General features: G+C 41.8%; 1 protein-coding gene across 19 annotated transcripts in view; it reads left to right on the plus strand.

Annotated features, from left to right (window-relative positions):
• The window catches only part of DOCK9 (dedicator of cytokinesis 9), a 325732-nt gene that overhangs the window by 166731 nt on the left and 133935 nt on the right, over positions 1-25066 (plus strand). For 18 of the 19 annotated variants that reach the window (XM_035003134.1, XM_035003138.1, XM_035003141.1 and 15 more), the window contains exons 10-15: positions 12171-12245; positions 13087-13227; positions 13542-13745; positions 14371-14493; positions 18127-18209; positions 18789-18911. In XM_035003134.1, the coding sequence (XP_034859025.1) occupies positions 12171-12245; positions 13087-13227; positions 13542-13745; positions 14371-14493; positions 18127-18209; positions 18789-18911 (749 nt within the window). The remainder of the gene's footprint in view (positions 1-12170; positions 12246-13086; positions 13228-13541; positions 13746-14370; positions 14494-18126; positions 18210-18788; positions 18912-25066) is intronic. The other variant, XM_035003126.1, reaches the window with a different exon arrangement.

Raw genomic sequence — 25066 nt, forward strand, 5'->3', positions numbered from 1 at the left:
ATTTTAATTGTTTTGCTTGCTCAGAGATAAATTTAAGACACAGAAGTATGCCAGCCTATGGCAGTCCTTCTGGAAACCCCTTGAATGTATGGTCCATAATTGCTTCTTCTTTTTTTTTTAAGATTTTATTTATGTATTTATTTGAGAGAGAGAGTGTGTGTGTGAGTGGGGGCAGGAAGTAGAGGGAGAGGGACAAGCAGACTCTGCGCTGAGTATGGAGTCCGACAAGGGGCTCGATCTCATGACCCTGAGATCGTGACCTGAGCTGAAATCAAGAGTTGGATGCTTAACCAACTAAGCCACCCAGGTGCCCCCATAACTGCTTCTTAGGCAAGGAAGAAAACATTGTCGGGGTGGGTTGTTAGTGGTTAAACTTAAGGTTCACAGGAGTGAGGGGAATAGCCTTTGTTTTAGATGAGTCATTCTCTTTGACTTCTGAACAAGTATCAATTTTCATAGAAAATGGCTCTGTCATTGTCCATTTTCTTCATGTTTTCCTTTCTCCTGAACCCAAAGTAATTAGATGGGTTGTGAGCAGGACAGCAGCAACAGGGTTTGGGGAAAAGCCAGTCCAGTTCTTCCTACCTCCACAACATTGAACTGACCACGGATTATTTTAAGACCAGAGCTGGTTTCTGTCACTTCAAGAAGCCCTGAACAGTGTAGACTGTGGGATAATGTTTTTTTACGGCTATATTTTGTGGGCCCTTAGATTGTGAAAGTACTCATTAAAGGAATTTATTTCATTGTCTTTACTAAAATTTAAGTAAAAATAAATGTGATTGCTATGGTAAGTAAAAATACCCAAAGGTGTATAGAGTTAATCTTTTCCCTTCATGCTCCATCCCCACATCCCTGAGAGCACCAGTGTTATTAACCTGTTATAATTCCTCTTGCATCAGACTGATTGCTCATGGAAACACACATACATATAGAGTGTTTTTAGTTTTTTAAAAAAATATGCTCATGGTATATACATTACTCTGAAACTTGTTCTGTCACTTAAAAATATCTTGTAGAGATGTTCCTCTGGGGCCATAAAGGTCTACTTTACTCATTTTTCATAGCTATGTAATATTCTAAATGTGGATATTGTGCACTTTACTTACCACCTTCATATTCATGAACATTTTGGGTTATTTTCCCTTTTTAGCTGCTATAAACTGCATAATAAACAACATGACATTTTTTTAAAGATTTTATTTATTTATTTGAGAGAGAGAGCATGAGCTGGGGGAGGGGTTAGGGGAGAGGAGCAAGCAGATTCCCCACTGGGCAGGGAGCGCAATGCAGGGCTCCATCCCAGGACCCTGAGATCATGACCTGAGCTAAAGTCAGACACTTAAGCGACTGAGCCACCCAGGCACCCCACAACATGAGATATTTATAAGCTTAAATACTTGTGTTCTTATTTCAATAGGGATGTTCCTCAAAGTGGGACCTCTGGGTCAGAGGTTATTGTGTTTTTAATGCTTTAAATATTGCCAGGTTGCTTCCCAAAAGGTTGTAACAGCTCACATTCCCATTTTTCTATGTCCTCACCAGGGGAGTGAAAATGGTATTTCAAAGCTTTCATTTGTGTTTTGCCGCTTAGTAGTGAGATTTTCCGATTTTCATATATTTGGATTTCTTCCTCTCTGACTTGCCTGTTCATATTCTTTACCTATTTTTTTCCCTTGTCTAATAGTTGAAGAGTCTGGGCTCTGAAGCCAGTCAGCCTTAGTTAGAAGTCAGGCTTCCATTTATTTACTTATTTTTTTCAGTGTCATTTTTTAAAAATTTTATTTTATTATGTTAATCACCATACCTTACATCATTAGTTTTTGATGTAGTGTTCCATGATTCATTGTTTGCATATAACACCCAGTGCTCCATTCAGTACGAGCCCTCTTTAATACCTATCACCAGGCTAACCCATCCCCCCAACCCCCTCCCCTCTAGAACCCTCAGTTTGTTTCTCAGAGTCCTCTCATGGTTCTCTCCCCCTCTGATTTTCCCCCTTCATTTTTCCCTTCCTACTATCTTCTTTTTTTTTTTTAACATATAATTTATTATTTGTTTCAGAGGTACAGGTTTGTGATTCATCAGTCTTAGCACAATTCACAGCACTGACCATAGCACATACCCTCCCCAATGTCTATCCACCCAGCCACCCCATCCCTCCCATCCTCCACCACTCCAGCAAACCTCAGTTTGTTTCCTGAGATTAAGAATTCCTCATATCAGTGATATCATATGATACATGTCTTTCTCTGATTGACTTATTTCGCTTAGCATAATACCCTCTAGTTCCATCCACGTCGTTGCAAATGGCAAGATTTCGGTTTTTTGTTTTTTGTTTTTTGGGGGTTTTTTGATGGCTGCATAATATTCCATGGTGTATATATATATACCATATCTTCTTTATCCATTCATCTGTTGATGGACATCTTGGCTCTTTCCATAGTTTGGCTATTATGGACATTGCTGCTATAAACATTGGGGTGCACGTACCCCTTCAGATCACTACATTTGTTTTTTTTTTATTGGATCACTACATTTGTATCTTTGGGGTAAATACACAGTAGTGCAATTGCTGGGTTGTATGGTAGCTCTATTTTCAACTTTTTGAGGAACCTCCATACTGTTTTCCAGAGTGGCTGCACCAGCTTGCGTTCCCACCAACAGTGTAGGAGGGTTCCCCTTTCTCCGCATCCTCACCAACATCTGTCATTTCCTGACTTCTTAATTTTAGCCATTCTGACTACTGTGAGGTGGTATCTCATTGAAGTTTTGATTTGGATTTCCCTCATGCCGAGCGATGTTGAGCACTTTTTCATGTGTCTGTTGGCCATTTGGATGTCTTCTTTGGAAAAATGTCTGTTCATGTCTTCTGCCCATTTCTTGATTGGATTATTTGTTTTTTTGGGTGTTGAGTTTGATAAGTTCTTTATAGATTTTGGATACTAGCCCTTTCTCTGATATGTCATTTGTAAATATCTTCTCCCATTCTGTCGGTTGTCTTTTGGTTTTGTTGACTGTTTCCTTTGCTGTGCAAAAGCTTTTTATCTTGATGAAGTTCCAATAGTTCATTTTTGCCTTTGCTTCCCTTGCCTTTGGTGATATTTCTAGGAAGAAGTTGCTGAGGCTGAGGTCAAAGAGGTTGCTGCCTGTGTTCTCCTCTAGGATTTTGATGGACTCCTGTCTCACATTTAGGTCTTTCATCCATTTTGAGTCTATTTTTGTGTGTTGTGTAAGGAAATGGTCCAGTTTCATTCTTCTGCATGTGGCTGTCCAATTTTCCCAACACCATTTGTTGAAGAGACTGTCTTTTTTCCATTGGACATCTTTCCTGCTTTGTCAAAGATGAGTTGACCATAGAGTTGAGGGTCCATTTCTGGGCTCTCTATTCTGTTCCTTTGATCTATGTGTCTGTTTTTGTGCCAGTACCATACTGTCTTGATGATGACAGCTTTGTAATAGAGCTTGAAGTCCGGAATTGTGATGCCACTGGCTTTGCTTTTCTTTTTCAACATTCCTCTGGCTATTTGGGGTCTTTTCTGCACTTGATCTTAGCCAAAAGGCCGAGAAGTGATATTCAGGGTCTTTTCTGGTTCCATACAAATTTTAGGATTATTTGTTCCATTTCTTTGAAAAAAGTTGATGGTATTTTGATAGGGATTGCATTGAATGTGTAGATTGCTCTAGATAGCATTGACATCTTCACAATATTTGTTCTTCCAATCCATGATCATGGAACGTTTTTCCATTTCTTTGTGTCTTCCTCAGTTTCTTTCACAAGTATTTTATAGTTTTCTGAGTACAGATTCTTTGCCTCTTTGGTTAGATTTATTCCTAGGTATCTTATGGTTTTGGCTGCAATTGTAAATGGGATTGACTCCTTAATTTCTCTTTCTTCTGTCTTATTGTTGGTGTATAGAAATGCAGCTGATTTCTGTGCATTGATTTTATATCCTGCTACTTTACTGAATTCCTGCATGAGTTCTAGCAATTTTGGGGTGGAGTCTTTTGGGTTGTCCGCATAAAATATCATACTATCTGCAAAGAGTGAGAGTTTGACTTCTTTGCCAATTCGGATGCCTTTGATTTCTTTTTGTTGTCTGATTGCTGTGGCTAGGACTTCTAGTACTATGTTGAATAGCAGTGGTGATAGTGGACATCCCTGCCGTGTTCCTGACCTTAGGGGGAAAGCTCTCAGTTTTTCCCCATTGAGAATGATATTCGCTGTGGGTTTTTCATAGATGGCTTTTATGATATTGAGGTTATGTACCCTTTATCCCTACACTGTGAAGAGTTTTAATCAAGAAAGGATGCTGTACTTTGTCAAATGCTTTTTCTGCGTCTATTGAGAGGATCATATAGTTCTTGTTCTTTCTTTTATTAATGTATTCTATCACATTGATTGATTTGTAGATGTTGAACCAACCTTGCAGCCCAGGAATAAATCCCACTTGGTCATGGTGAATAATCCTTTTAATGTACTGTTGGATCCTATTGGCTAGTATTTTGGTGAGAATTTTTGCATCCATGTTCATCAAGGATATTGGTCTGTAATTCTCCTTTTTGATGGGGCCTTTGTCTGATTTGGGGATCGAGGTAATGCTGGCCTGATAAAATGAGTTTGGACGTTTTCCTTCCATTTCTATTTTTTGGAACAGTTTCAGAAGAATAGGTATTAATTCTTCTTAAATGTTTGGTAGAATTCCCCTGGAAAGCCATCTGGCCCTGGGCTCTTGTTTGTTGGGAGATTTTTGATGACTGCTTCAATTTTCTTAGTGGTTATAGGTCTGTTCAGGTTTTCTGTTTCTTCCTGGTTCAGTTTTGGTAGTTGATACATCTCTAGGAATGCCTCCATTTCTTCCAGATTATCTAATTGGCTGGCATATAAGAACATATTATGAGCAACTATAATTGTATTTCTTTGGTGTTGGTTGTGATCTCTCCTCTTTCATTCATGATTTTATTTATTTGGGTCATTTCTCTTTTCTTTTTGGTAAGTCTGGCTAGGGGTTTATCCATCTTATTAATTGTTTCAAAGAACCAGCTCCTAGTTTTGTTGATCTGTTCTACTGTTCTTTTGGTTTCTATTTCGTTGATTTCTGCTCTGATCTTTATTCTTTCTCTTCTCCTGCTGGGTTTAGGCTTTCTTTGCTGTTCTTTCTCCAGCTCCTTTAGGTGTAGGGTTAGGTTGTGTATTTGAGACCTTTCTTGTTTCTTGAGAAAGGCTTGTATTGCTATATACTTTCCTCTTAGGACTGCCTTTGCTGCATTCCAAAGATTTTGAACAGTTGTGTTTTCATTTTCATTTGTTTCCATGAATTTTTTAAATTCTTCTTTAATTTCCTGGTTGACCCGTTCATTCTTTAGTAGGATCCTCTTTAGCCTCCATGTATTTGAGTTCTTTCCGACTTTCCTCTTATGATTGAGTTCTAGTTTCAAAGCATTGTGGTCCGAAAATATGCAGGGAATGGTCCCAGTCTTTTGGTACCGGTTGAGACCTGATTTGTGACCTAGGATGTGATCTATTCTGGAGAATGTTCCATGGGCACTAGAGAAGAATATGTATTCTGTTGCTTTGGGATGGAATGTTCTGAATATATCTGTGAAGTCCATTTGGCCCAGTGTGTCATTTAAAGTCTTTATTTCCTTGTTGATCTTTTGCTTAGACGATCTGTCCATTTCAGTGAGGGGGGTGTTAAAGTCCCCTACTATTATTGTATTGCTGTTAATGTCTTTCTTTGCTTTTGTTATTAATTGGCTTATATAATTGGCTTTTCCCATGTTAGGGGCATAGATATTTACAATTGTTAGATCTTCTTGTTGGATAGACCCTTGAAGTATGGTATAGTGTCCTTCCTCATCTCTTCTCTTATTATAGTCTTTGGTTTAAAATCTAATTTGTCTGATATAAGAATTGCCACCCCAGCTTTCTTTTGGTGTCCATTAACATGGTAAATGGTTTTCCACCCCCTCACTTTCAATCTGGAGGTGTCTTTGCCTCTAAAATGAGTCTCTTGCAGACAGCATGTCAATGGGTCTTGTTTTTTTATCCAATCTGATAGCCTGTGTCTTTTGATTGGGGCATTTAGCCCATTTACATTCAGGGTAACTATTGAAAGATATGAATTTAGTGCCATTGTATTGCCTGTAAGGTGACTATTACTGTATATTGTCTCTGTTCCTTTCTGGTCTATGTTACTTTTAGGCTCTCTCTTTATTAGAGGACCCCTTTCAATATTTCTTGTAGGGCTGGTTTCATGTTTGCAAATTCTTTTAGTTTCCGTTTGTCCGGGAAGCTTTTTATCTCTCCTTCTATTTTCAGTGACAGCCTAGCTGGATATAGTGTTCTTGGCTGCATATTTTTCTCATTTAGTGCTCTGAATATATCATGCCAGTCCTTTCTGGCCTGCCAGGTCTCTGTGGATAGGTCTGTTGCCAGTCTAGTGTTTCTACCATTGTAGGTTACAGACCTCTTGTCCTGAGCTGCTTTCAGGATTTTCTCTTTGTCTCTTAGACTTGTAAGTTTTACTATTAGATGTCAGGGTGTTGACCTATTTTTATTGATTTTGAGGGGGACTCTCTGTGCCTCCTGGATTTTGATGCCTGTTTCCTTCCCCGAATTAGGTAAGTTCTCTGCTATAATTTGCTGCAATATACCTTCTGCCACTCTCTCTCTTTCTTCTTCTTCTGGGATCCCAATTATTCTAATATTGTTTCGTCTTATGGTATCACTTATCTCTCGAATTCTGCCCTCGTAATCCAGTAGTTGTTTATCTCTCTTTTTCTCAGCTTCTTTATTCTCCATCATTTGGTCTTCTATATCACTAATTCTCTTCTGCCTCCTTAATCCTAGCAGTTAGAGCCTCCGTTTTTGATTGCACCTCATTAATAGCCTTTTTGATTTTGACTTGGTTAGATTTTAGTTCTTTTATTTCTCCAGAAAGGGTTTCTCTAGTATCTTCCATGCTTTTTTCAAGCCCAGCTAGTATCTATATAATTGTCATTCTGAACTCTAGGTCTGACATCTTAACTAATGTCTGTATTGATTAGGTCCCTGGCAGTCGGTACTGCCTCTTGTTCTTTTTTTGAGGTGAGTTTTTCCATCTTGTCATTTTGTCCAGACAAGAATAGATGAATGAGAGAACAAAACGCTAACAGGGTAACAATGACCCCAGAAAAAATACACTAAACAAATCAGAAGAGACCTGAAACTGGGGGAAAAGAAAGGGAAAGAAAGAAAAAAGAAAAAGAAAAAGAAAAAAAAAGAATATGATCAAATATGATCAGGCTGTTGAATAGATCAGTGCCACACACTAGATTTTAGGTGTATTTTGGTCTGTTAAAAGAAGGTGCCTCCCAAAATTTTAAAAAAAGAAAAACTTATATATGTACAAAGATAAGGGTAAATACAATGAATGGATGGAATATGACTGTAAAGATGGAAATCATAAAAGATTTTATAAAAGGAATTGATAAGTTGGTTGAAAAAAGAAAGAGAAATTAAGAAAAAAAAGGGAGAGGGGCGCCTGTTAAGCGTCTGCCTTTGGCTCAGGTCATGGTCCCAGGGTCCTGGGATCGAGCCCCGCATGGGGCTCCCTGCTCAGCGGGAAGCCTGCTTCTCTCTCTCCCACTCCCCCTGATTGTGTTCCCTCTCTCACTGTGTCTCTGTCAAATAAATAAATAAAATCTTTAAAAAAAAAAAAAGAGAGAATGTGATCAGGCAGGAGACTAGAACAAAGCCATACAGTAGAGATTTAGGCTGTATTTTGGTCTGTTAGAAGAAAGTGTATCCCAAAATTTTAAAGAGAGCACAACTTATATATATATACAAAAAGTAAGGTTAACTATAATGAAGGGATAGACTATGACTCTAAAAATGAAAATTAAAAAAGATTTAAAAAAAGATTTGATAAGATGTTGTTTTAAAAAGGGAAAAAAAAAGGAAAAGGGAAAAGAAAAATAAAAAAATAGAAAAAGAAAATTAAAAAAAATAACTTTGAAAGACTAAAGAATCTTGGGGAAAAAAGCCATGAGTTCTATGTGCAGTATTCCCCTAGCACTGGAGTTCTGTCATTCTCATTGATCAGTAAACTTGGTCTTGGCTGGCTGTTCTTGCTGATCTTCTGGGGGAGGGGCCTGTTGCCGTGGTTCCCAAATGTCTTTGCCGGAGGCGGTCTGGGCTAAGTAATCTGCTCGGGTTTGCTCTCAGGAGCTTTTGTTCCCTGCAAGCTTTCCGTACAACTTTAGAGGAGGAGAGTGAAAATGGTGGCCTCCCGATCTCCGCCCCGGAGGAGCCAAGAACTCAGGGCCCCGCTCCTCAGTGCGCCCGGAGAGAAAAGCAGTCAATCACTCCCATCTCCCGGTCTCTGGCCTCTCTCCGTGCTCACCCAGCCTGTGACCGAGCATTTCTATCTCTGGCTTACGACCCCGTGTGGAGTCTCCACACCCAGCAGATCCCTGTGGTGTGCTCCCGCACCACTCCTCCTGGGGGAGGAAGGGGAGTCTCCCCGGATCTGCCGCTTGTGGGGTCCCTGCTGGAGGAACAGGGGCCCGACTGTGCTGCAGATCACAGTTTATGGCCACCCCGAGCTGAGAGCCCGCGCCTCAGATCCATCTCTGCAGCGGCTTCCCCGCTCCAATACCTGGGAGCTCTGCCGCACTCAGGCACCCCCGGTCTTTCTGTGACACCGAGGGTCCTGAGACCACACTGTGCCAGCGAGGGTTCCACCCCCCGTTTAGCCACTGGAGAGACGTCCCTCAGTGGAGCCGACTTCTAAAAGTTCCAATTTTGTGCTCTGCTGCTCTATCACTTGCCAGAAGCGGCCATCGGAGGCCCCCTCCCCGCCATCTATCCTCCCGAATATCGCCTCAGATTCACTTCTCTCCATGTCCTATGTTCCAGAAAGTGGTCGCTTTTCTGTTCAGAGTTGCTGCTATTCTTTTCTTCGATCTCCAGTTGAGTTCGTAGGTGTTCAGAATGGTTTGATCCCTATCTAGCTGAATTCCTGGGGCCAGACAAAATTTAGGTCTCCTCCTCCTCCATCTTGCTCCTCCCCCTCCCAGGCTTCCATTTAAATGTGTTGAGTTCTTGAGCACGGTATTTATCCCTTGTGCGTCAGTGTCTCCTTTTTTAAACAAGGATCATACTAGGACCCACCTCCTAAGGTTGTACAAGTTTTAAATGTGCACTTAGGATAATATTTAGCATAGAGATGTTGGCTATTGTCCATAAATATTTGCTTTTATCATTGTGACGCTTTCAGGTATCTGTTATTCCCTGGTTCTGGGGCAAAGCCCTGCCCTTCCTGAGCCACATTATCTTTCTGCCTAGGTTTTACTTGGTAATTCCTTCGAACACTATTTATCAGGTGTCCCTTCTGTTTAATGCATTCATTGTAAGCCTTGGGGGATGGGGAGGAACTTTTAAGGATCTTTGCGTTTGCTTTTAATCAATGACCTACTAGAGCTGTCAGTGTATCTAAGGTAGATGATAGGCTTTTAGGTTATTTTTACTTCTAAAGTTGTCCCTTCTTTCCCATTAAATGGTTTCTCTAGTGAAGAATATTATCCCTTGGATATTAGTGGCAACATCAGGATGCTTTGAGTCTATTTTGGCTAGTTGTTGATTTTTTTTTCTTTTAATGTGTCTGCATCCCTGGTTGCCCTCTAATTATATGGATCTCATAGCAGTCATCCATGCTCTGTTCATTTCTGATCTCGGATATAGTCTGCTTGAGACAACAAGCGTCTTTGAGAAACGCGCCAGGAATTGTATCTACATTAAGAATCCATTGCTCTGCTAGAGTGTCTGAGATCACAGGATCTGCCTTTGTTGAAGGACTCAAGCAGAAAATCAGAAGTAGAATGCATTACTTCTGGTGGTGGCTTGCAGCACCTAGTACTGACGTTTTTGTTAGGAAACATCATGGATTGTATACAAAGCAAATTCTTTGGGTTCAGTTAAGTATATCGTACATGGACACGTTCTGGCTCTTTTGATGTGAAAAGTTAGGAATGGTGATAGGCAAGGTAGAGTTAAAAAGTTGTCCTATTCCACACAGGACAGCTCAAATCAAACGATTTCTAGGAATGTAGGAATGCTTCTCACCTCCAGAAGCCTTAAAGCTCCCGTTGAGAACATCAAGATAAACCTTGCTCTGCAAAGAGACTCTAGCCCTCATCTTGTTTTTTACCCAGAAATGAAAGTGGAATCCAGGGAGGCTAAGCGGCTTGCTCACGTTCATATAGCTAGTTGACAAGTGAACTAGATCTAGAACATAGTTTCTTAGTTGGTATTCTGGTGGTCATTTCATTTTGCCAGACATAGACCATTGGTTTTCAAACCTAGTCATGATAGAGTTTGGGTCATTGCTGAGAACCAACCTATTATAACAGCTACATGACTGAGTATATTAGGAAGCTGCTCAGTTTCTCATTAGCCATAATCTAGCACTGTAATTAATAGACCGTGTTCAGCCCCCAGCAGAGAGGACAAGACACTCTCCCCACTGTAGCTGTCACTGCCCCATCACATGCTGAGATGTGACCCGGTCTGTGGGGAAAGAACAGATGAGAGAGGACATCCTATTCCGACTCTGTGGACTTAACCATGGAGACTGAGAGTAATAAGAACAGGATACAAATTTAGAGGCACCAGGCATGAAAAATGATGTGGTTGGCAATGACTTCCATCTTGTGAATGTCTTAGAACCTTCTTACTGTTCCCAAATTCCACTTCTCCAGCCCCATCTCTGCCTCCATATGTCTCTCTCCCTCCATGGCTTCCCTTCTTGCCATCCCTTCAGTGTTGAGGCCCTAAGAATTCTGTCTGCAAACTCCTTCACATTTTCCCCCAGGGAATCTCAGCCACTCTTGGGGTTCTCTATTCCTACCTCTAGACTGATGTTCTCCGCATCAGTAATTTCAGCCTTCCTTCCTACCCTGGGCTCAAGTGCCATCTCTCTGTCCACAGGCATCTCCATGTTCTATCACCTTCTCCACAAACCTCCTCTTCCTTCTGACTTATCAATCTCAGTTAATGGCTACCCACATGAGGACTAGACTTTGTTATGGGCTCTGCTGTGGGATGGGGAGGCAGCTGTGATAAAGAGCCCCTGTGGGCCTCTTGGTCTTAACCCTTTGAACCCACTGCCTCAGCCCTGCCCAAGGGGTTCTTTTAAAATGCAGAACCTGGTTATTTTATTCCCTTGCTTAAAATAGTGCATTTGGATTTTTTGGCTTCTGAAGAAAATCCTCAGTCCCTACATACAAATACCAGATTCATTTCTCTTTACTTTTCCCATCGTGCCCAACCATTCAATTGTAATAAACGACTTGACCATTGCTCAGATGTGACTGTAGATTTGTACCTGCAGTACCTCCTCCCAGAACCCCCTTCTTTCCTGTCAGATGTTCTTGTACTTCAAGGTAGGCCTTCTTCTGGGAACTGTTCCCTGACTGCCATCCCCTGGGCCAGGTTAGCACTCACTGTGCCTTATGCTTGCTTTGCCATTCTTATCGCCTGTTTATGTTCTGTCTTCGCTAGTATTCCTTGGGGACAGGTGCTATGTTTCATTCATGTTTGTGTCCCTAGTGCCTGACACATAGTAGGTGCTCAAAAAATATTTATTGAGTGGATCAGCAATACCCCCTCCTGCCTGCCATAAACACCAATGGCAGGCCTTCAAGATCTGCCATAGTTTCTCTATCCCACAATTCAAAAATACTCCTTTCTCTTCCTGGGCTGATACCTCAGTCTTCCGTGTACCCAAAATTCTTTCTACCATCTGGCCTCATTTCCACTCTGTGGGTCTCTTTTTCATTCAGCCCCCAATGTTCATGTTTTCCTACTTTTTACTATTCAAATTCCACCCCTTCATTCATAGCCTGTCCCCTCTTCCATTACTTTATGAAGGCTTTCTTGATAGTAATGCTTAATTACTCTCTTTTGCTTTCTTTGATTGTTTCTGACCCTCTAGGATCAGGTCTTCTCATGTACTACCTCCTTGATAGTCTGTCCTTGTTCATCGACGTGCAGTTGACTCTCCAGAATGAGAGCAGAGTTGTCTGGCAGGCTGGCTCCTCAGGATGGGACAAACATGTTTGAACACCTCTGTAAGAAGAGGGTTTTTTTTAATGTAATTTTTATTTTTTGTTTGTCTTGTTATCAGAGTACCAGAGAAGCAGAAATCAAACTGAAAAGTGAAAGCAGAGTTAAACTTTTTTACTTGGACCCAGATGCCCAGGTACGAACTATTCTAATGTTTACATTTTAAAACTAAGTCAGGGAGAGAAAATGTTTGACAGATTATATGTTTTGTTTATTTGTGTGTTTGCTTGTTTGTTTACCTTGGATTGACAAGCAACATAACAACAATATAGAAAATTCAGGGGAAAAGGAGAAATGAAAAACAACCATAATCTCATCACCGCACCACTACCACTGTGAGTGTAGATTGTTGAAAACTGAGAGATTTATCCAAAGATGTCCTCAAGTCTACAAAGAATATATAATTTACCCCATAGAATGACTGTCAGGAAATAGTAGGCATCATTGCAGATGCCTAGCGGGCAGTGGTGTTTCCTGACTCGTCAAAGGCACATACAGGCCACATCTGTGCTCCCAAAAGGCCAAACCCAGTGGTAGGGACCTCCAAAGCTGCCCACGGTGGGTGACGGTTCCGCTGTATGTTTCCCCTTTTCATTTGTGACCTTTGTATCTGGCTTATTGATGTGATGTTTTCAAGGTCCATCCATGTTGTGGTGTGTGTCAGAATTTCCTTCCTTTTATGGCTGAATAATATTCCACAGTATGGATATACCAGATCTTGCTTATTTGTTGATGGACACTTAAGTTGTTCATAACCATAATGTCTAAGCTCTGTATAATAATCCGTTGAGTAGACATACCATCATTTGTTTGACCATTAACATAAGCTATATAAACTTATAAAACAGTAACACTATTGTGAGTAAATGAGTACATATAGCTTTTCCATATTTTACGGAGTTTCCTTAGGATATATTTATTAGATTTTTTTTTAATGTGAGCATAATGTATTTATGTATTTACATTTTCTTTTAAAGAAGCTTGACTTCACATCAGCTGAACCCGAAGTGAAGCCATTTGAAGAGAAGTTTGGGAAGAGAATTCTTGTCAAATGCAACGATTTGTCTTTCAATTTACAATGCTGTGTTGCAGAAAATGAAGAAGGACCCACCACAAATGTAATTTTTCCCTTTTAAAAAATATTTTACAAAAATATTCAGAGGTTGCCGATGTGCCTATTGCAGTGCAGTCGGGACAGAAAATCCTAGTTCGTGATAGAGAAATGCAATGTCTAGGTCAGGATGCGGAGAGTTGTTCAGCCTCAGGGACAGGATGTTTGTGACAAAGGATAGGGATGGAGACTGTTTCTCTTTAGCAGTAATTTATAGCAACAATTATAAATAGGTTTAGTAATTTCTTCTTTGATAGCAGCGTTCTTTCCCCCCAGCAGTTCGAGCCATAGTGATGGTCTGGATGGTTTTGTTTTGTTCAGGTAGAGCCTTTCTTTGTTACTCTATCCCTGTTTGACATAAAATACAACCGAAAGATTTCTGCCGATTTCCACGTGGACCTGAATCATTTCTCCGTGAGGCAGATGCTGGCCACCACATCCCCGGCTCTGATGAACGGTGGCAGGCAGAGCTCGCCTGCCCTTCAGGACATCCTTCATGAAGCTGCCATGCAGTATCCGAAGCAGGTGGGGGACATGAGCCCGGCAGGCGTACTGCTAAGACTTACCTTGCAGAGCCTGTGTGAATGCGTAATGAGACTTTGTAATGCACACCTGGTTGGAATGAGACTGTTGAGTGTATCGACAGCATCTATAATTAGGGAGTAAAAGCAAGCTGAGAGACGAAGAAATGGTGTTTGACTTCTCATTTCTTTTTTTCTAAACTTTCTGCTAGTGCTCGCTTCGGCAGCACATACACTAAACTTTCTGCTAGTCCCCCCCGCCCCCCAACCAAATTGCCCTTTTTTTTTTTTTTTAATTTTATTTATTTATGTGACAGAGAGAGAGGGAGAGCACAAGCAAGGGGAGCGGCAGGCAGAGGGAGAGGGAGAAGCAGGCCCCCCTCTCAGCAGGGAGCCCGATGCGGGGCTCGACCCCGGGATCATGACCTGAGCCCAAGACAGACGCTTAACCAACTGAGCCACCCAGGTGCCCCGCCAAATTGCCTCTTTGATCAGATGGTGACCTAGTGATGAAGCACTGGGTGCCTCTGTTTCAGCAGTCTTTGCTGCTTTAGCAGGTTTAACGTTCAGGGGATTTGTTTAACGTGGCTGTGCATTTTACTCACTAAAGAAAATTGTTTGTTCCCTAGGGAATATTTTCAGTCACGTGTCCTCATCCTGATATATTCCTTGTGGCTAGAATTGAAAAAGTGCTTCAGGGGAGCATCACGCACGGCGCTGAGCCATACATGAAAAGTTCAGACTCTTCTAAGGTATGGGTGACTTTTACGCTTTGTGATGATAAACAGCGATTAGAAAAGAGGGCTCTCTGTCAAAATAGAAATGCTTAAAGAAATCAGAGTTAGGCCCTATGTATACTCTAAATGATGTGCACTACTTTACATAGATTTACTCTTATACTTAACCTGATGTGTCCAGTTTTCAATGAAAAGTAGTCCCATATGTATATAAAATGCTTCACTTATCCAGACGATCCTGATATCCTAAAGTAATTGGCAAAGCTGGAATTACCAGCGTAACAGTAGATTTTCTGTCATTAAAAAGTACATATATTATATTCAAATAGAGTTCATTCCGCTCGTTGATGTGTCTCTGGGATTCTGGAATTCCCTTTGGGTCCATTTACACTGAAATGTGAGGCTGGAGACTGGGGGATGGTCTGGCTCAGGTGGTCTGGCCAGTAAGGTCAGTGCTTCAGGTCCCCTGTTTGGTCACACAGGGCAGGTTATGGTGGCAGAAGTGGTGTGACTCAGGTAAAAAAAAGGGAAGGGAGACATATAAGATGTGTGTTTGGTGTATTTTTGTTACTTTGGTGTATGTTCATTAGTTGGGGAGTGCCTTGCTGTCGACACACACAGACTTGAATATTAGAGGTTATCTAGTCCAAGACCTCCTTTCAGGCATTCGGAAAACTGGGGTTTACTAAGGTTTAGTTACCTGCTCAGTGTCCCACAGCTATTGTGACCAAAGGCACTTGCCTGTCACCTTCTAGCACATCAAGCTACCTGGTTATGTGAGCTCTTGAGTGCCGTCTGGGCCGGTTTTACAGTATTTTTTATAAGTGGTCATCTGAGAGATGACCCTGCCACATTGACAAGGACTGGTCAGCAGCAGGAGGGGACACTCCCCAGGCTCTAAGGGACATTTATCAAGCAGATTCAGAGCTTCCCCTCTTCCTGTCTGTGGCTGCACATACACCACAGGTGTGTCCCCAGGATGGAGGGCAGTTGTTAAAGAACAGGTTGTAGGAGTCAGAGACCTGGGTACTGGTCTAACCAGTGTTAATGAGCCTGGCTACTTTGGAGAGGTCATGTTACCTCTCTGAGCTCCGGTGACCCATCTGTAGTTGAAGGATATTGCCACCTGCCCCACCTCCCTCTCAGGAACAGTGCTGAGACCGCACGGATCATGTACGAGACATTGCTGGGGATGCTGCAAAGCACTGACACGCACAGGACATCGTTATCATTTATCACCCTCAGCAGGGAAAGCCCATTTCCCAGGTTCACTGCTTCCAACAGTATGCCTTTCTGGCTGATAAAAGCTGCGTAAAGTTTGGTCCCTGGAGAGAAGCTATTTTATTTTTTAAATTAAGTTTGTAAAACCTTGGATGAGAAGCTCTTTTAGCTCCACGGTGTTTTGATTAATAACCAATGAAGGCCCAAGTAAGCTGTCCTCCCCTGACTATGTATGTAAGTCATTTCCAGGTCCTAAGTGCACCATCTTTGTTCTTCTGCTTGCCACATGCATGGTTTGAAATTTGGCAGCTCATGTTGGTGCAGAATCACATTTCACTTTGGGCTATACTTGATGCTCTACTCCACACTTCCCAGTGTCTGTCGAGCATCTGTGCAAGTCTCCTCTTCCTTCTTTACTTATGGAATGGGAAGCTCAGCCATGGGTACATTATTCCATGCATTCACACCTCCAAAGTATTAAGGCAGAGATTAACATTTTGTATCAGAATAGATTTTATATCAACAGTTTTATATCAGAATAGAAGTTTTGGCAGAGGTATTACTGAGGAATGATTTTCTAAATGTATATCAAAATTATTTCTTACTGTTTTCCAAGATGGTCTAGAACATAATTTAGAGTGAATTTTGTCTTGGAGGAGGAAACTTTTATGAAAAGTCTCTGTAGGTGTCTGCCATGAATAGATTAAAAAAGAAGAAAGAAAAAGAATGAAAGAAAGGAGGGGGGAGGGAAAGAAGGAAGGAAAGAAAGGAGGGGGGGAAGGAGGGAAGGAAGAGAAGGGAGGGAGGGAGGGGAAAATACCCTAGAGGGCAAAAATGAGTTTTTCAGTCTTTTGCATAGCTTATGTTCCATTTGCACCCTCAGTAAGTCTGTGAGCTCAGACCCTATTTGCTGCAGGGAACAGTGAAACTTATTTGAAGCCTGTGTTTTAGCTTTAAATTTTATGCAAACATTACATTTTACTCCACAACATAGTCATTATTGTTAGGACCTAAAAGTAATAGTTTCTATCTGAAAACGTTTGAGTAAAATCACCCCTCCAGGAAGGTAGGCCATTTTACCCTATGACTGGGTACCCCAAATCCCCACAAGAGCATGCCCAACTGGAAGAAGAAAGGGAGGGGCTGAATGAGCTGCTGACATGTTTCAATCAAGACATGTTTCTAATTCACTCTCAAGGGCAGCAATTCCCACAACACAGTTGTTGTAGAATCATAACTTTAGGCAACTGGAAGGGATAATGAAAAGTTCTGTGGTTCATGCCCTTCAGTTTTAAGGTGAGGAAAGTGGATCCCAGAGAGGTTTAATGGCCTGGAGTCACACAGCTGGTTTCAGTTTGACTTAGAGACAAACCGCTCTATTCTACTTACGAGTCTTCTCGATGAGCCCTTCTCAGAGCTGGTGCACACAGATCACCAGAGGTCTGCACAGAATGCAGGTTCTGACCTGGAAGGTCTGCGGCGGGGCCTGAGACTCTGCATTCCTGGCACGCTCCCCGGTGATGCTGAGGCTGCAGCTCTCTAGTGCCCACCTCGATTCACAGGCTCTAGATCACGATTCCCAAAATTGGTTTGACTGTCCTGTGCGTAAGTATTGTAAAAGGCCCACGAGCATACCGCTCCAACTGAATCAGACTTTGCATTGGTAGCAGTGCCTTATCCCAATACCAGCAAATTTGGGGAAATGGTCATCTGCTTGAGCAGTAGGGGTGGAGTTGATTCATATACCTGCCATGTGTGCATCTTAGGCCAAAGCGAATCTGCTTAACTGTGCACTATAGGGTTAATAAGTCAACCCACAACGAATGAAAATTGATCATTAAGAAGTGAAAATAGCAGTAATTTACACTTAGAAACTGAGCATATAGCAATTAAAAACTCTGGCCTCACTTAAGTCAGCACCTATAATGTCTTAAATAATGAATATGTATCCCCCAAATTGTGGGAATTTGCACAAGCCGATGCACAGTGGGAACTGCGCAAGCTTAGTATTATCATTAGAATTCTCATTTAAACTTTAGGTAATGTGATATATTTTGGTGGGAATACCAAGTATTAGCAATTGTTAATAACCAGCTGGACTAATAAGTAGCTATAGTCATAAAGAACTATGAAAGCCTATGAGATGGTGTGCTTGTGGCCCATAAAAACAACATTTTAGAAAAGACATAACATTTTAGAAACAGTCCTCATTCTATATTCTTTGAAAATCACTGCTAGCAGTTGCATTAAACAGAATACTCTGTACCTCGTGTAAATCCAGCCATATTCATTATAGTAACCTGTGCTTTTCCATGTATCTGGTACTATGATAAGAGCTTGTTTAATGACCATGGGATGATGGCTCTTTAGACCACAACTCTGTTAGTGGGATGCAGCATCTCATGGCTTAATTCTGCTGTCTTCAAGGTTGCTCAGAAAGTGCTGAAGAATGCCAAGCAGGCATGCCAAAGATTAGGACAGTACCGAATGCCATTTGCGTGGGCAGCAAGGTAAGAACATCTTCCATATGTTTGATGTAGATATGGATATATGGAGATAGGTAGGTAGATAGATAGATCTATTCTGTTTATTGTCCAGAGACAAAGAGGATTTAAATGTGTAAAACTGAAAACTAAGAAAGCGCGCCCTATCTGAATAATCACTTAGTAGAGTCCCAGAGAGGAACGGTGCTGGCTGGAGGAGAGCTGTGCGAGGCCCGGCATCCCAGGTTCCAGCCACATGTCCTGAGCTCAGCTTGGGCAGCAGCCCGGGGGTGAGGTGGGGGATGGGTGGGGAGGGGGTGGGCTGGGTGGGGAATGAGGTGCCTGCAGATCATCCTTAATTGTGAGCTCTGCTTCTGACTGTGTATGTTGTTTCCTAAGCATGAGCCATTTGCTGGAAATGTTTTCTATGTAAATTGAGTTAGTTGTGTTCATCCTCATAAATGTCTTCCATGTTTTTAGATAATGAAATTTCTCTTAGCTACAGCCAATGGAATAAATTACTCTTCACATGGAAACCAAAGTTAAGTTGTGGATTTATTTTGGTCTTTGGAAACTCAGTTTAGAAATGTTGTTTGGCTATTTTAGGACGTTGTTTAAGGATGCATCCGGAAACCTTGACAAAAATGCCAGATTCTCTGCTCTCTACAGGCAAGACAGCAATAAGCTCTCCAATGATGACATGCTCAAGTTACTGGCAGACTTCCGGAAGTGAGTCTCAAAGCCTTACTTATTATTTGCACACCTGAGAAACAGAAGGTGTTTGCTGGGGAGGGGGGCAGTAGGCTTCATTCAAATGTCAAAGGGCCTGTTGGGTAAGCATGGAACTTTACCTCATGTCCTTGGGAAGGAAGAAAAGGTTTAAAATTGAAGAGTGTCCTGGTTAATTTGAATTCTTTAAATGATGTTTTTGGTGGTGCTGTGGAGGGTGGGGTGAGAGTAGAGATGAGCATAGGGAGGAAGGAGACAGTTGCGGGACCTTTGGCAAGAGATGGGAAAGGACTCAGCAAAGCCAGTGCAAGTGGCAGTGAGAGAAGGGGACTAATTGGGGTCACATCAGGGGATGCACTGTTCCCGATTGGGTGAAGGGTGGGAGGAGAGAGCAGTGGGTGGGTGGCACAATGGAGTGACTCAGGTACCATTAATTGAATGAGTGATGGAAGGGAAGGACAATAACTTATATAGTGCTTGCTGTTTACAAGCATTGTTTCGAATGCATTACCCATATTCATGAGTGTATGAGTTTCCTAGAGCTGCCAAAACAAAGTGCCACAGACTGGGTGGCTTAAACCCATGGAAATATATTCCCTCACAATTCTGGAGGCTAGAAGTCCAAAACCAAGACATTGCAGGGCCGCACTTGCTCCAAAATCTCTGGGGGAGGATCGTTCCTTGCTTCTTTCAGCTCTGATGACCCCAGGTGTTCCTCGGCTTGTGGCAGCATTGTTCCAGTGACTGCCTCTGGCTTCACATGGCCACCTTCCCGTGCGTCTCTGGTGCAAGTCCTTCTTAGAAAGGAACGTGTCATACTGGATTAGGGCCAACTCCAGTGACCTCATCTTCTCTTGATTACATCTGTAAAGACCCTATTTCCAAATAAGGAGACATTCATAGGTACCAGGGGTTAGGACTTCAGCAGGTGTGTTTGGAGACACCGTTCGGCCCACAACAAGGCGGTGAAGAGAGGGCAAGCAGTGGCCGGAGCAGCCTGGCTGAGAATCTTCTATCACTGTGTGATAGGTGTTCCTATTTGGTGTTCCATCATAATGAGTTCACTTTGAAACTTAGAAAACTGATTTCCTTTGCTAGGGACATGGTTTTAGACATTCTCTGGGAAAATTTTGGGAATGAGAAAGAATTGAGGGTATTAAAAAATAATGAAATGAAAAGAAGGGCCAAGAGCCAGCGTCTCGTTATTCTGTACCATAGGAGCTTTACAGTCTTAGCTTTTTATTTTGGAAAAACAAAAAACAAACAAAAAAACACATTTCAAAGTAACAGTGTCACTTTGCTTAGAACTCAGGACTGGTTGTTAAAAGTTCATTTTTGCCTTGTTCTTACTTCTCTCGCCCTGATTTTTCAGAATTCTAAATAGAGTCGTAATTAGCATCTCTTAAAAACGTTTACTTACTAATAGTGAGTATTATCACATATAGCATGTCATCATACAGTAATTACTATCATGTTTCCCCTTTGCTTGTAGAATAAAAAGTCATTTTACTTTATTTTGTTTTTTGAAAACTCCAGTCACCTTTAGTTAAATAGATTACAGTTTTCTTGCACTAGACTACCATACAGTTCTTAATAATCATGATGTGGGTCCAAATGTAATCACTTAAGAAGGTGTATATACTATCTTGTTCAGGAGGAGAAAGTGTATCTATGTCACCTCATTTTTGAGAAGGAAGTATTTTATATATTGCCTTTTGTGTGTAAATGAAGAAATGGATAGGCAAATAGCTAACCAGATGGAAAGATAGGCATAAAATAGTCATATGGGATATACACCAAAATGGTGGTCATGGTTGTCTCTGAGGGATGGGTGTATAGATGGCTTTTCACTTCTACTTTATAGCTTTCCATGATTTTACGTGGATTTTTTTTTTAAAGATTTTATTTATTTATTTGACAGAGAGATACACACACAGCGAGAGAGGGAACACAAGCAGGGGGAGTGGGAGAGGGAGAAGCAGGCTTCCTGCGGAGCAGGGAGCCCGACGCGGGGCTCGATCCCAGGACCCTGGGATCATGACCTGAGCCGAAGGCAGACGCTTAACGACTGAGCCACCCAGGCGCCCCAAGGACTTTCTTTTTTTTTTTTTTTTAACATTTACTTTTATATTCTGACAAATAATGGAGTTCTTTATGTGTGGTGGAGTTTGGAAGCCCTATCAAAAGTTACGTCCTACACTGACTAGCTTGAGACTACCCTGGCTAGTGGTGGTGCTTTGGTGGTAGCCCCAGCTCACAGTTCCGTTCCTCAGTGCAGGCCGAAGGGTAGGACTCTACAGGTTCGTTAATGAAAAAATTATCTGAGCCAAGAGGCCATGGCCAGGCAGCAAAAAGCACAGACCTTCCCTGGTTCAGAGCCCAGCAGCATTCTCCCTGCACGCCGGGCCTTCATGGGTGTGCTCAGAAGGAAGGATCTTGTGGGAGGAGCGTGCTCCCAAGGGCCAGTGAGAGACACGGAAACCTGCAAATAGGGATGCGATGCTATCAGCATCAGAAGGTGCAGCTGTTGTAGGGGAAGCTTTGTCTTTCCTTCTCAGCAAGAATCCAGAGAAATACCCATGTCCACTCCCTGTGCTTGCCATAGTGGAATTAGGGAACTGGAGGTTTCCTTTTTCCTTTTTTTCCTTTTTCCTTTCTAACCTTAGCATTGCTCTTTTTCTTTCCTATCTCTCTCTCTCTCTCTCTCTCTATCTCTATCTATCTATCTATCTATCTATCTATCTATCTATTTATTTATTTTTTACAGAGAATAATCCTGTGTCACTGGCCTGGGCACCACCTTGGGTGCAAAGCTATTGCTTCTGCTCACATGATTGTCTCAAAATGTCATTTAGTAATGGATGGGAAAAATTTTCTCAAGCTGCCCCAGTCTAGAAAACAGCTGCCAAATCGCATAAGCCACTTCTCCCTTTCCCTCGCAGTAACTACCAGGGGACGTGTTCCAAGATTTAGTAAGAAAACAGTTCTGTCAGGTAGATGGTATTGCTGACATACATGCTTCCAGAAATATTTATCTAAGAAGGAACACTTGGTATTTTATGCTTGATTTGCTCATGATGGTGTCTTTTCTAAATTCTGCAGGAAATCTGAAAGCATGAAGGTAAAGTATAAAAATAGACATTCCCTTTTAAATGTAAACCTTTTTTTTTTTTTTTTTCCGGTGCAAAAAGGTGTTTTTATTAAAGCATGGAGACAGGACTGTGGGCAGGAAGAGCTGCCTAAATATAAACCTTTGTTAATGCTACCATACTGGGTAGTTTAGTTAATAATATTATTAGGGTTTGTGCATGAGACTTACGTATATGTGTTTATTTGTACCTCTGTGTTCTTTGTGCCCAAGTTTGACATTCTTATCCCCGTTTCCCTTTGGTTACACTGCACTCAAGCTGGGTGGGGCTACCTTCCTTTCTCTTAAGCCATTGGGTACTTTCACCCCACCACGCTTTGCCCTCTGCCTAAATCGTGTCCTCTTCTGCTTTGGCACTCTGAGGGACCCCTACTCCTCTTTCAGAGTCCAGTCTGTAACTCACGTCCATGTTGGGAGACCTGGGGCAGGTTGTGCATCTCCTCTGCTTGAGTCTCCTCTTCTTTTTAAGGGGGAACCCTAATGGCCCTTGTAATCCTATAACTGTGGTGAGGACTAAAGGAAACTGCCTGTCAGAGTGCTTTCTCTCACCGAGAAGACTCATCTTGACCCCTTCCTTCACAGTACACTAGACACTGGCCTTCCCGTGGAGGTTTGCACACTGTCTGAAAGTGGTTCTTACATGTCTTGTTGAGGACGGAAATCATACCGTGTTTGTGTTCTGTCTGGGTGCTCAGTCGAGTGCGTGTTGTATCACCATAAGCACTTGGTAAATGGTAATTGGAATTTCTCATAGACATCAATTCAGTGATTTCGTTTAAACAAAAACATCTCAAATTTCTTTCAATCACATAAACATTTTTTAAGTGACTCCAAAGCTTTTAGGGACTATTTCCTTTTACAAAAATATAGTTAGGAGATTAAACTCACTGCCAACAGACCCAGGCATGCCTGTATTGCCAGTTAATCACTTTAATGGGTCAGGACAGACAGTAGAGAAGGGGGGGACCGGGCTGCGGAAACACAGAGGTGAGGACACCCAGTCTGTTGGCAGGATGACTGCTGGTTTGTGATACTCCCCCTGCCTCTGGGGATTGTTGAGCAGTTGTATGGGCAATGGGAAGAGAAAACCTTTCCTTTTCCTAAGAGCGAGAGTTTGAGCCTCATTCCTAGGTTTATATGTATACAAAAGCAGTTCCCAAATTCCAGACACCCTACGTGTGTCTACTTTATACATTTATTTAATGAAGTTTTAGGATGGGTTTTCATGCTCAAGTATTTTAAGTTTTGCGTGGAATATATATGCTTAACAGATTAAAAAACAACAACAACCTAATCCCAGTCATAAGAGAATTCGCTTTGTGTAATACACACACACACCTCCCATCACTTTGCAAATGCATATAAAAAAGGCAGAATTTTTGTTGTTTGTGAGGTTTTAATGTCTGATAAGCCAAGTTGAATAAAACCCCTAAACTTTTGAAGTAAGTTTAAGATTATATTTAAAAAACTAAGCTTCCACAAAGTCCATGTGCTGTGTGGTATGGAACTAAGCTCAGATCTGTGCTTTCTTGGAAATTCATGGACATAATGCCTCTATAGAAATAGCAGCCAGAAGTAAAAGCTCTCAGCAGAGGGAAGAAACCAAATGAGAAATAAGTATAGTTAGACACAGAAGTAAATAACACATTATACAAAGAGTTCCAGTGAAGATTGTTTAATTAAAATTTGTTGCTTAGAAATCCAGTTATCAAAAGTTCATATGAGGATGATGTCAGAGTAATAGAAAAAGTGGTGAAGGAGGTACCTACTCATTTATGGGTAGAAGTAACTGGGAAGGGGTGAAATACAGCGCTCTTGAGTACTTATATTTGGAAGTATTCTTTGTAATAAACAGAATACTTCTGACTCGAGGAGGCAGAGGCAACGTCATAGGTGTCTCTAAGATTTGTGGGATGCAGTATTTTGTGGTATGCTGGCAGTGTTGACTTGTTCGGATGAAGAGGCAGAGCAAGGCACTATATGTCAGGAAAATTTATAGCTGCATAGAAACCCATGGGTCTAAGGGTTGATGTCCCTGAAGAGCTTTGTGTGAAGCTGAGAGAGACTCTGACAGTATATCATCTGGGGAGCACGCAGTATGCGGGAGACCAGCGACAGCTCCCAGGAAGTGATTGTCAAAGGCACAGTCTTCCTGCTAGTAGCAAAGAATATCGTGTTTTTGAACAAATCACACAGTGGGCACAGGGACAAGGGGTAGGGGTGATGCTGGGCTGTCACTGGACATCTTTTGGCCAGAAATCTTTTTAACTGAAGGCAGAATATGTGGAAAATTGTGGGCTTGCCTTCCTGATAGTGATCTCTCTCAGGATTTCAAGGAATTGCTCATTTAAACTCAGATATAAACAAAAGACAGGTGGAAAGGAGAGAAATGCTAGGAGAAACGCTGGAAGTTGGAGCTGGCCATGGGCAAAGATGAATGTGCTCAGCATGGTCTTGTAAGGACAAGAATTTAAGACTGTTGGGCGCCTGGGTGGTGCGGTCTGTTAAGCATTCAGCTCTTGGTTTTGGCGCGGTCTCAGCGTTGTGAGATTGAGCCCTGCGTCAGGCTCTGTGCTCAGTGGGGAGTCCGCTTGAGATTCTCTCTCCATCTCTCTCTGCCCCTCTGCTTGTGTGCATGCTCTCTCCTCTCTAAAATAAAATAAATAAATCATAAAAAAAAAAATTTAGGACTGTTAGGAAGTCCTGATGCAGGTGAACAATACCCCAGAATAGACTGACATGTTACCTGTGAGGCTGCTTAACAGGTAACAGGAGCTAGGATAGGAACTTTTCAAAAATAGGAATAAAACCAAATGCAGAATCTGTAGGCCAAAGAGCTTTGATGTTTTTTGGCAGTGTTTTAAAAGACATTATTAAACAGGGGGCTTATGAAGAACCATGAGGCAGCATTCTGTTTTCTAGGAATAAGTCATATCATGTTGAACTAGTCATCCTAACTACATTTCTGCTTTTCTTTTTTTAATTGGGTTTCTAAACTGGTACCACA

Source organism: Mirounga leonina, unplaced genomic scaffold, assembly GCF_011800145.1.
Source record: "Mirounga leonina isolate KUSES-001 unplaced genomic scaffold, KU_Mleo_1.0 Mir_127, whole genome shotgun sequence".
NCBI classification, from domain to species: Eukaryota; Metazoa; Chordata; class Mammalia; order Carnivora; family Phocidae; genus Mirounga; species Mirounga leonina.